Source organism: Xenopus laevis, chromosome 1L (genome assembly GCF_017654675.1).
Source record: "Xenopus laevis strain J_2021 chromosome 1L, Xenopus_laevis_v10.1, whole genome shotgun sequence".
Lineage (NCBI taxonomy): Eukaryota > Metazoa > Chordata > Amphibia > Anura > Pipidae > Xenopus > Xenopus laevis.
Genome location: NC_054371.1, coordinates 228,721,800 through 228,734,019, shown reverse-complemented (window position 1 = coordinate 228,734,019; position 12,220 = coordinate 228,721,800). Strand labels below are relative to the sequence as shown.

At 45.4% G+C, this 12,220-nt stretch overlaps 1 protein-coding gene across 1 annotated transcript; it reads right to left on the bottom strand.

Annotated features, from left to right (window-relative positions):
• Nucleotides 1–612: 612 nt before the first annotated feature.
• dcaf12.L (DDB1 and CUL4 associated factor 12 L homeolog) lies at nt 613–6,527 on the bottom strand (the record flags this gene model as incomplete). The annotated part of the gene is given in 9 exon segments (NM_001094597.1): nt 613–1,503; nt 1,974–2,146; nt 2,345–2,507; nt 3,264–3,329; nt 3,424–3,617; nt 3,882–3,942; nt 4,247–4,453; nt 5,370–5,624; nt 6,409–6,527. Coding segments are annotated over 9 exon segments (1,341 nt in total). The 3' UTR covers nt 613–1,344.
• Nucleotides 6,528–12,220: the final 5,693 nt, after the last annotated feature.

Here is a 12,220-nt window from a genome sequence, read left to right as displayed (position 1 = left end):
CAATAGCCTTTGTATTATGTCTGTCCAAGAAATCATCCAAGTCCCTCTTATAGTCATTAACTGAATCATCACCCGGCAGTGCATTCCCCAACCTCACTGTCCTCACTGTGATGAACCCCCTACTCTGTTCCTTTAAATGAAACTTCTTTTCCTCTAGTCTGAAGGGGAGGCCTCTGGTACGTGATTCTCTTTATGGGTAAAAAGGTCCCCTGCTATTTGTCTATAATGTCCTCTAATGTACTTGTAAAGTCTAATCATGTCCCCTCACAAGCGCCTTTTTTCCAGAGAAAACAACCCCAACCTTGTCAGTCTCCCCTCATAATTTAACTCTTCCCTCCCTCTAACCAGTTTAGTTGCACTTAGTCTCTGCACTCTCTCCAGCTCATTTATATCCCTCTTAAGGACTGGAGTCCAAAACTGCCCCCATACTCCAGATGAGGCCTCACCAGGGACCTATAAAGAGACACAATTAGGTTTCATCCCTTGAGTTAATGCCCTTTTTTATACAAGAACTTTATTTGCTTTAGTAGCCACAGAATGACACTGCCCTGGGCGTCTCGTGTCCCTACACCCAGAATTATGAGGAGAGTTCGGCTGGAAGGACACGTCACACAGAACCTGTGTTTTTCGGGTTTATTGCAGATTTAATATACAGAGCCATTAGAATCCTTTACATTTAAAAAAAATGCTAAAACCAGTCCCAGACGCGGGACCCAAAGAATAAAGAGCTTTTCTTCACCTTTGCGAATAACATTAACGACAATTATCCACTGCAAATAATAGAAACCAAAGTTACTTCACACAAACACGTACTCATCACACGCACTGTTCCCCCCAGACTTTCACGGAAAATCTGGTAGTGTCCGATTGGTGGGAAATAAGGGATTTCACTGGGCAGTCTGTGTAGTGACACCAATGAGCAACCTCCGTGCTGCTTGGATTGGCTTCAGCCTGTAAGTTTTCCAAGTCATCGGATGTGCGACACAAGAACAAGGATCCAAGGGGAAGTTAAAAAAAAGAGAAACCAGGAGGTTTTTAGTTTGATAGGAAAGGGCTGCAGCGGTGATTGTGGAATGGCTGTTAGTCCATACGGCTGATGCCGGGCTATTGTTTCCCAGGTAAGAGAAATTGGCAACATAAAACAAATGGCAAGTTTTTCTCTCAAAATCATTAAATAAAAAACGGGGGATTGTTGGCGAGAACAGTAAAAACTTCTTTCAAGAAGCAGCAGAGTAAAAGCTCAGACTTAAGACTCGGCCAACAAACAACTTCCTGATAATTGGGGAATAAACGAGAAACTTCTGATTCAGCGAGAGAAAAGGAGGCGGGATGAACTGGGTTCATTTAACTCCATAGGCCGGCGTAGTTGCCATGGAGACCTGTGGGTAGAGGCCCGCCCGCCACAAAGAGTTTGGTTCCGGAGGAGTCGTAACAGTGGGTGTAAACGGCATTCGGGCAGCAGTCGATGTCGGAGAAGTAATTCAGCCACATTTCATTGTGATTCTGGCAAAGAAAGTTACAGATCAATACTTTGCAATAACTCCGCCCCCTTCAGGCTGAAAGCTCTTCTGTATCTCAGGGTATTACAGAGAAATACAGGAAAATAACTGCCCTCTGTATACAGCAAACTGCCACTTCACAAACACCGCAGCCGTCTCTCCACCCGCACATTAAACTCCAGCACCAGATATGAGACCAGGAAGGAGAGAGGAATAGAAAGAGAGAGAAGGAAGAAAGATATAGAGAAGGAAACAGAGAGAAAAGAGAAGACAGAGTAAGAGAATGAATTAGACAGAGACGAAGAAAGAGTAAGAGAAATAAACAGAGCTAGAGAAAAATGGAAACAGAAGGCAAGAGAAAAATAGATTTGGGAATGTAAAAAATAACAAAGAATTGAGGTGAAAAATAAAGGGAAACTAAACTGAAGATCCAGTAAATAATGGGTCCCATTTGCCGCTATGTGTCAGCCTTACCAGCCAGCCTTTCCCGGTGCTGAGCTTCAGCGTGTCCCCTTTCTTCTTGGCATTCCGGCAGTTTCCCGTTGAATCTTCCAGAAATCTTTGCGCTCGAATGTCATAAAAGAGAAGAGCCCCCTGGCCGGTCCCCACGGTGACGATGTGTTCATAGAAACTGACCGACCGAATTCCTGAAAGACAAAAACATGGGGAACAAATGATTCACACGGGAGGCTGAACTACACTGGCCCCAGTCTGAGTGGCCCCCGTGTCTGAGTGGCGCCCGTGTCTGAGTGGCCCCCGTGTCTGAGTGGCCCCCGTGTCTGAGTGGCCCCCGTGTCTGAGTGGCGCCCGTGTGTGTAGGAGTCGCAGGCAGATGAAACACTCACCGCTGCCCTGCTCCCTGCAATACACAGACTTGGCACAATGAGGAGGCTGCCGGGGATCCAAGAAGGAGACGTGAGCTTGTGACCCGACAGCGTAAAGAGACCACTCCAGCCCATAGGCCAGACACACGTTCTCTCTGCAGTATGGCAGCTTCGTGGAGAGCAGCTGAGTGAAATCAATCAGAATGTGCAATCACTCCCTGTGCTGTAACATGCCCCGCCCCACTAGGGGATGATCCCGCCCTGCTGGGTCCCGCTAAGGGATGATCCCACCCTGATAATCCCGCCATGCTGGGTCCCACTAGGGGAAGCTCGCAACCTGCTACTTAAAGGACAAGGAAAGGCAAAAAAATAGAATCCCATTTTTACTTTCTTTAATGAAAAAGAAACCTACCTCCAATATACTTTAATTAAAAAATGTGTGCCGTTTTTATAAGAAACCTGACTGTATGCAGTGAAATTCCCCCTTCATTTACTGCTGTGGATAGGAATTGTCAGACGGTCCCTAACTGCTCTGCAGGGAAACAATCATACTTATGAACAGCAGGGGGAGCTCCGCCTTACTTCCCAGCCATGCAGAACTCAAGCAGCTTTGTTTATGACGATCCCTAAGCAGCCCAGACCACACTGAGCATGTGCACAGTCTTAGTCTTGCAAAGATGTATAACAAAGTTACAAGATGGTGACCCCCTGTAGCCAACGTTGAAAGCATAAATTATTTGTTTGATTAGGCTTGTGGTGCAGTAGGTTCATGTTTATGTTTAGTATACAAAATACAGCATTTCTAGCCTTATTCTATTATACACTTTACTTCCCCTTTAATGCTAGCGCTGCTGGGAAGGTGCGGGGGCTGAACTACAAGCAGAACCCAGGAAATACAGGGAGTTGCCTGTGATCTAATGAGGAAGAGGAGGGACTGTACCTTAGAGAGAGTCTGTTCTGCTTTCCAGAGGTGGAAGAAACCGTCCAGAGAAACAGCCCCCAGTTCCTGGAGGAAACAAAGTGTCAGTTAAAGGCCCGGCCCCTGTATAAACCCCCCCCCATTGTACCAATGACGAGAGAGATCCCAGCCAATCACTGACCTTGTTGTTGCTGTTGAAGGCCAGAGCTCGCACCTTGCAGTTCACCGGGTTGCTGCTTTCTTTGGGGATGTCCTTCAGCGCTTTGTGAGAGATGTGCGAGTACACAGGGACGCGGGAGAGGCCATGCTGAAAGTCACTCTTATTCACAACTTCATCTGTCATTTCCCACAGACCCATGGAGCCGTCCCGAGAACCTGACAGTCACAGACAAGTGACAGTTAGAGAAGTGACACCTGCCCGTGACACAAGCCTGTGCCAGTGGGAGGAGCTCTCAGTTTCACAACACCAAGTGCTGCTGCAAATACCCCCATGCTGCTTAATGGCACGGGGGAGGGACATGGTGCTATTGGTGCCCCTGATCCCAGTAAAAAGAAGTGCTGCAGCAGCAGTTATATTACCCCCTGTGCCACATTAAATGTTTCCCACCTCAACCCAATCCCCCGTTGGAGGGAACTTACCCGACACAGCCATAGTGTCACTGATCCAGGCGATAGAGAAGATCCAGTCATTGTGGCCCCCCTGGGGAGAACATAAACACGGCTCATTAGCTGCTCCGGGGCTTTATTACTCTTATATAAGTGGCACAGCAGGGCTTGTTTATACAGAGATCATTTGCCCCAGCTCCCCCTGAAACATTGCACTAACATTGTAATGAACTTGCAGGGGGTTCCCCACATTCCCATGCCCTGCTGTGTGTCCCTTTCCATTTGTAAAAGGGGGGGCGTGCAGCAGCTGAACACCCCCCCTCCCCGCAGCTAAACATTGGCACAGCCTTTATACAGTGATCCCATGAGATTGGGCACAGACACCCGGCACCACTTACGTCCCCCACACACACAGGGTCCAGTGTCGGGAGTCTATACACAGCAATGCTGTTAGGATTGTCCCCTCCTGTGGCCAACAATGTCCTCGAAGGGTTAATCTCAATGGCGTGGATTCCACAGCTCTGATGGCTCCCGTTGATTGGCTCCCGGTCTTTCAAGATGGGGATTCTTGTTATTTGTCCCGTCTGTACATCCACCACGAACAACTGCAACGAGAACCCACAATTTGCCTTAATCACATGACATCAGACTGTCCTGGAACCCCCCAAACTATAACAGGGTGACCCCAATGTTTCTATATATCTGTAACCTTGTTATGAGCTAAGGGGGCCCAATCTGAAGGTCAGTTAGGGGGAGATTTGGGGTGAGTGCTTATTTGTACCCTGGGTACCCCTGGAACTATAGCAGGGTGACTGTTACCCCAATGTTTCTATATATCTGTAACCTTGTTATGAGCTAAGGGGGCCCAGTCTGAAGGTCATTTAGGGGGAGATTTGGGGTGAGTGTTTATTTGTACCCTGGGTACCCCTGGAACTATAACAGGGTGACTGTTACCCCAATGTTTCTATATATCTGTAACCTTGTTATGAGCTAAGGGGGCCCAGTCTGAAGGTCAGTTAGGGGGAGATTTGGGGTGAGTGCTTATTTGTACCCTGGGTACCCCTGGAACTATAGCAGGGTGACACCCCAATGTTTCTATATATCTGTAACCTTGTTATGAGCTAAGGGGGCCCAGTCTGAAGGTCAGTTAGGGGGAGATTTGGGGTGAGTGCTTATTTGTACCCCGGGTACCCCTGGAACTATAGCAGGATGACTGTTACCCCAATGTTTCTATATATCTGTAACCTTGTTATGAGCTAAGGGGGCCCAGTCTGAAGGTCAGTTAGGGGAGATTTGGGGTGAGTGCTTATTTGTACCCTGGGTACCCCTGGAACTATAGCAGGATGACACCCCAATGTTTCTATATATCTGTAACCTTGTTATGAGCTAAGGGGGCCCAGTCTGAAGGTCAGTTAGAGGGAGATTTGGGGTGAGTGTTTATTTGTACCCTGGGTACCCCTGGAACTATAGCAGGGTGACTGTTACCCCAATGTTTGTATAAGTGACAAGAATCAAACTCACGGTGTTGCATTTGGTGCCGCACACAACTTGCCGGTGGTTTAACCACTGAGAGGCAAAGACTTTGTTGAGGTTGCCCAGGTGGAACTCCCTCTCGGAGAGAATGCTGGGTAGAGTGCAAGCTGCGTGGCCGCGTAACAGATGAAGGTAAGTGGAGTCATTGTGAGGCTTCAGCTCTCTGGACTTCAGGTAGAACACAAGTGATTTCTTCTCAGGGGGGAGCCTCTTGCGCTTATGGGCCGAGTGATCCCAGTCAGACTAATGGGAGAAAAGCCGAGGTTTAATGGGGGGGAGAAAGATATTGGGAGCAGGTGATGGGCTGGAGTGTAACACCCAGAGGTGCTGATGGGCTGGAAGGTCTACGGGAGATTCAGCCAACAATGGGTTCCATTCACTATCAATTATAAATATATATATGAACCAAAATAAAAGGGGAAGACAGACATTACTATAGGGAGGGAAAGAGTCCGTTACACACCTGGGTGATGTCTACTAAAAGGAGCAACTTCTTGAAGGGGTTGTGCACCTTTAAATTAACTATTACTATCTGGAGAGTGACAGTCTGACACATTCATTGGCCACAGCTGGAGCCACTTACCTGCTCTACATTCCCCGCCCCTTCCTACTGTCTCGTGTTCCAGCTCCGAACTCACCCAGGGGCCACAGCATAAAACTCACACAGGATTCCCAGTTACTATTGGGGGGCCCCTGTCAGTGCAGGAGATGTGGTTTAATGATTCAATTCTCTGGCTGCAGTCGAACTACAACTCCCAAAACCTTGGACAGTTTCCTACACCGGTCACAGTCTCACAGTCACAGTGTCACAGTCTCACAGACAGACAGTAACAGTCACACAGTCTCACAGACAGACAGACACAGTCTCACAGGCACAGCCTGAAAGTCACACAGACTCATTCACAGATACACAGACCCAGGAACAGTCTTACAGTCAGTCAGTCACAGTCAGTCCCATAAGACAGGGGCCCATTCCCGGATGTGACACAGGGTCTGAGCCAGTGGTAATTTCCGGTGCTTCCGGTACCTGCTCCCCGGGGCCTGATCCAGGATTGGCCCTCCGCTTCCTGCTAACTGATCTCCGGGTCATGCTCTAACCCGCAGCACTGCGCCCGCATGGAGAAGCTCCGGCCCGTCGAACACAACATAAAACGAGCGGTGGATCTGAACCGAAACGGAACCAGCACAGCGATCAGCTGACCTCTCACCCTTCGCGCGCCACAATGACGTATGTAACGAAAAGGGTTTGTTTTCTCCTCCCAAAGACCCGCCCACGTTTCATTAGCGTAATGTGACAGCTGAGGGGCGGAGTCACGGGCCGAACCAACTGCAGGGGGTGGGAGGAGACACAGCCGCTCTCATGGCGCCGGGACAGTTATTCCGGAGCAGTAAAGTTCATCGGTAGCTCAGTGACAAAGGCTCCGTTGTTTGTGTCCCGCTGCTGGGCTCATACTCACGTCCTTCTCTCTCCTTATCTAATGTGTGAGTCTATCAGGGAACAGGGGGAGGAGTTTCTCCTGATTTTGTCATGTGACTTCCTACTGCCTCCCTATCCGTAGTACAATGGTACAACCCAACGCTTTCTACGTCATAGCTCCTTCCCTCTGTCATTTCCTCACAGACACCAGGAACTGCCTCTATAGCTGCCTCACACTTCCCTCTGTCATTTACTCACACACACTATCTGCCTCACACTTCCCTCATTCAGATTCAGCTGTGGGACCCACTATCCACAACAGAAAGCTCCGAATTACAGAAATGTCGTCTTCCGTAGACTCCATCTATAATATTAATACAGTACCTTGTACAGGTATAGGGTCCATTTGCCAAAAACCCGGTATCCAGAAAGGACCAAATTACGGAAAGGTCGTCTCTCATAGACTCCATTTTATCCAAATAATCCACATTTTTAAAACTGATGTCCTTTTTCTGTGTAATAATAAAACAGTCGCTTGTACTTGATCCCAACTAAGATATAATTAATCCTTATTGGAGGCAAAACCAGCCTATTGGCTTTATTTAAAGTAAAGTGTATAATAGAATAAGGCTAGAAATGCCGTATTTTGTATACTAAACATAAACATGAACTTACTGCACCACAAGCCTAATCAAACAAATAATTTATGCTTTCAAAGTTGGCCACCATCTTGTAACTTTGTTATACATCTTTGCAAGACCAAGACTGTGCACATGCTCAGTGTGATCTGGGCTGCTTAGGGATCATCATAAATGATCAAAACACATACCTCCCAACTGTCTCTTTTTTGGAGGGACAGTCCCTCTTTTGACAGCTCAACCCGCAGTCCCTGATTTCTACTGGAAAGTCCCTCTTTTCTCTGCACTGAACAGCCAGAAAAAGAAACAAAGTTTCTCACTTAATTGGCTTTTAGCAGAGAGCCCAGAACAGCTAACAGGTGCAAATAAGATACTTTGTAACAATTTTGAGACACAAAAAAAAGTTTAGATATATTTTGAAATATTTTCAAACTTTCATAAGCTGCCAAATTTTGTAAAATGAGCATGGTAATTAGGGGGTGTGGCCACAGAAAGGGGCGTGGTCAAAATTTTCGCTGTGCTACATGCAGACACATTTTTTGTCCCTCTTTTTACTTCCAAAATGTTGGGAGGTATGAAAACAGCACAAGTCCAATAATATCTGCCAGAAGCCGATACAGCAAGACTGATTAATAATCAGAATATACAGACTGCACTGGGTCCTGTGTTGTCATGTAATCTAATGTGGATTTTATAGTTTTTGTATTGTTTAATACAAACTTTCTCCAACTCTGCAGAACCAGTGGCTGCAGCAAAATAATCCTCCAAATAGAATCCCAGTTTATCTGTTTAAATCTAGCTCCTTGATCTTTGTCCTACAGCTGGAGTTGGAAACAGTAAAGGCAGAGACACTCGCTGCTATTTCAGGAGAGCTGCCTTCCCGCTGGCTAGAATGTAAATCACCGGCACGATGGCACTTGGAACATTTCGTAATTCCGAAGTTGCCCCACGAGGAAACCGGGCAACTTCAGAAAGCTGAACGATCCGAGTGCCATCCCGCCCTGACGAAGGGAGGTGCAAACCCCCGAAACATTGTTCTGTACTTGGAGTGGTACAACTGGCTAAAATAAAGGATTATTTGCTCAGCAAGAAGTGGTGAAGTGGTTGCCTTTCCTGTGAAATGTTGCTGAATATTGACGTGGCCGTACGTCTAAGGAACAGCAACACCATATACAACAATACCTGATGAGAATAAGTAGTGCTCCCCATATCTTTTATTTTTCATTTACCAGGAACATCTGAGTACTGGGGTGTTTTCTCAACAAAGATTTTTGGTGAAGCAGTATTCAGTTGTATGGAATTAAATCAAATGTGAGAAACTGGATGTGCAAAAATGTGGGTACCCTTGTCATTTTGCTAATTTGAATGTACGTAACTGCTCAACACTGATTACTAGCAACACCTAATTGGTTAGATTAGCTGGTTAAGCCTTGCACTTCATAGGCAGGTGTGTCCAATCATAAGAAAAGGTATTTAAGGTGACCAATTGCAAGTTGTGCTTCTGTTTGACTCTCCTCTGAAGAGTGACAGCATGGGATCCTCAAAGCAACTCTCAAAAGATCTGAAAACAAAGATTGTTCAGTATCAGGGTTTAGGGGAAGGCTACAAAAAGCATCTCAGAGGTTTAAACTGTCAGTTACAACTGTAAGGAATGGAATGAGGAAATGGAAGGCCACAGGCACAGTTGCTGTAAAACCCAGGTCTGACAGGCCAAGAAATATACAGGAGCGGCATATGCGGAGGATTGTGAGAATGTTACAGACAAGCCAAAGATCATCTCCAAAGACCTGCAAGAAGATCTTGCTACAATTCAGCGCAATTTGCACAAAGAACATGTGTATGGCAGGGGGTTGAGAAAGAAGCCCTTTCTGTACTCACACAAACACACTCGCTTGTTGTATGGAAAAGCTCATTTAGACAAGGTCATTTTGGAACAAAGTGAGTTATTTGCTCATAACAAAAAGTGCTTTGCATGGCGGAAGAAGAACACGGCATTCCAAGAAAAACACCCGCTACCGACTGTCACATTTGGTGGAGGTCCCATCATGCTGTGGGGCTGTGTGGCTAGTTCAGGGGCTGTGTGGCTAGTTCAGGGACTACTGGGGCCCGTGTTAAAGTTGAGGTTCAGATGAATTCAACCCAATATCAACAAATTGTTCAGGATAATGTTCAAGCATCAGTCACAAAGTTGAAGTTCCGCTGCAGGGGTCGGATATTCCAACAAGACAATGACCCTAAACACACTTGGAAATCTATAGACATTTATGCAGAGGGACAAGTACAATATTCTGGAGTCCCCCGACTTGAATATCATGGAAAATCTATGGGATGATGTGAAGCAGACTGTCCATGCTCGGCAGCCATCACATTTAACTGAACTGGAGAGATTTTGGTTGGACGAATGGTCAAAAATAGCCACATCCAGACACTCATCAAAGGCTATAGGAGGCGTCTAGAGGCTGATTATTGATGTAATATCTCTGCTGGGGTGCCCAAATTTATGCACCTGTCTAATTTTGTTATGACGCATATTGTATATTGTCTGTTAATCCAATAAACTTTATGTCATTGCTGAAATCCTACTGTTCCAATAAGGCAAGTTATATATTAAAAGGAAGTTGCTACTTTGAAAGCTCAGCCAATGATAAAACTCCAAATAATTAAGAGGGGTTCCCAAACTTTTTCATATGACTGTGTATAGACGAGTCTTCAAACCATCTTTTGTGACGTAAATATTGAGATCTAAAACATTTACTGATTCTCTACTATGTTCATGGATAAATGTAAGATTATCATTATTATTGTTTCAATTCTGTATGAATTCCTTTAACATTTCTCCGTTCCCTTCCAACCCATCACACAATCGTCTATGTAACCGCCAGGTGATTCAATTGACCCCAACTTGTAACATTAATGGCTAATTAACTTGGAGGTAATGATGTCCCTCGTACCAGAAATTATTATTATACAGTATAAACTTAATACCTTCCAAAATACATTTATTTTGTAAAGGTAAAACAGAACTGTCGCTGTCTAGAAAAAATTTAATGGCCTCCAAACCGTGTTTGTGATTGATACAGGTGTATAGTGATGTAACGTCACAAGTAACTCCATATCTGTTCATCATATTTCTAGTGGCCGTCGTATCTTTAATGAAGGAAGGTAGGGAACTAATGTATTTCGGTCGGAATATATTTTGAAAAATTGCTGGTAAGTGACCCAATCCCGAATATGTCGGCAGCTCCTCCATGGCGACTCCCTCTACATCCAGACTTGCTCCGGCAAGGACCAATCAGCCACGACTATTTGCCACGTTTGAGGACGTGGCTCTTGAAGCTGAACTGTGGCGAGCCAAGGGGTTCTCAAAAGAGGCAACAGAGATTCTGATGAAGGAAGCGAATAAACCATCCACAAAGTCTACCATAGGACACAAAGAGCTTTTAAAAATGGTGAGATTCCATGAACCTACCCTGGTGGCAAACTTCAATACAAACAGTAGTTGAGTTCCTCACACCAGGCTTCGATTTGGAACTATCCTTAGCCTCTCTGAAAGGACAGATTTCAGCTCTTTCTTTACTACTTGAGCATCAGGGGGCGACAGAACCAGATTGGATACAATTTTTGGAAGGAGTAGGAAAGGTTAGACCACCATATAGGGATCCAACACCCCCCGGGACCTCACTACAGTATTAACGGTGCTACAAGGGCCTCCCTTTGAGCCATTAGTGTCCTGTGCACTTACGTTTCTCACCTACAAAATGACTTTCTTGTTAGCGATTACATCAGGAAAACGCGTCTCTGACATGGCAGTTTTATCATACAAGGAACCCTGGCAGATATGACACCAGGACAGAGCAGTTTTCAGAACAAAACCGTCATTCACAACCCAAAGTGGTTTCTGCTTTTCACATAAATAAGGAAATTGATCTTCCTTCACTGTGTCCAAATCCATCTAATGATAAGGAGAAAGCCCTACACACACTGGATGTGATCAGGGCAATTAGATACAGACAGATCCAAGACTTACAGGAAGGCAGATGCCCTTTTAGTCACTTATGGTATTAATAAGGGGTCTTTTGTATCAAAAAGTACAATAACCAGATGCCTTGTAGAGACAATAAATTGTGCTTAGGATCTTAGTAAGAAACACAGACCATTCAAGGTTAGAGCACAGTCCACTAGAGCATTAAAAGATAAGTAAACCTTTAAAATAAGTGAATGTGAAATGAATGAGGGGACTATTCCAAGCTCTTTTGTCATTTACATTCATTATTTATTTTTAATTCCAAGATATTAAGGGATACATGTTCTGTTAATATGAATGAATTGTGTTACAACAGCGCCACCTGCTGGTCATTTTCCCACCAGTCTGACCAGCAAGTAGTCAAGGAAGTTGTCAGGAGAAAGAAAGAGGCTGATGTTCTTCTGCTTAGGAAAGATGTGAGAAAGGTTTCTAATTTTATTCCTAAGCAGAAGAACATCAGCCTCTTTCTTTCTCCTGACAACTTCCTTGACTACTTGCTGGTCAGACTGGTGGGAAACTGACCAGCAGGTGGCGCTGTTGTAACACAATTCATTCATATTAACAGTACACGTATCCCTTAATTTCTTAGAATTAAAAATAAATAAATAATGAATGTAAATGACAAAAGTGCTGAGGGGCAAGGGCTTTTAGGGTAAGGCCACACTGGGCGTTTTAGGGGAGATCTGGTCGCCTGGTGACTAATCGCCTCGTCTTTGCAGCGACCAATCTCCCCAAACGCCTTCCCTCACTCTGCGCCGGC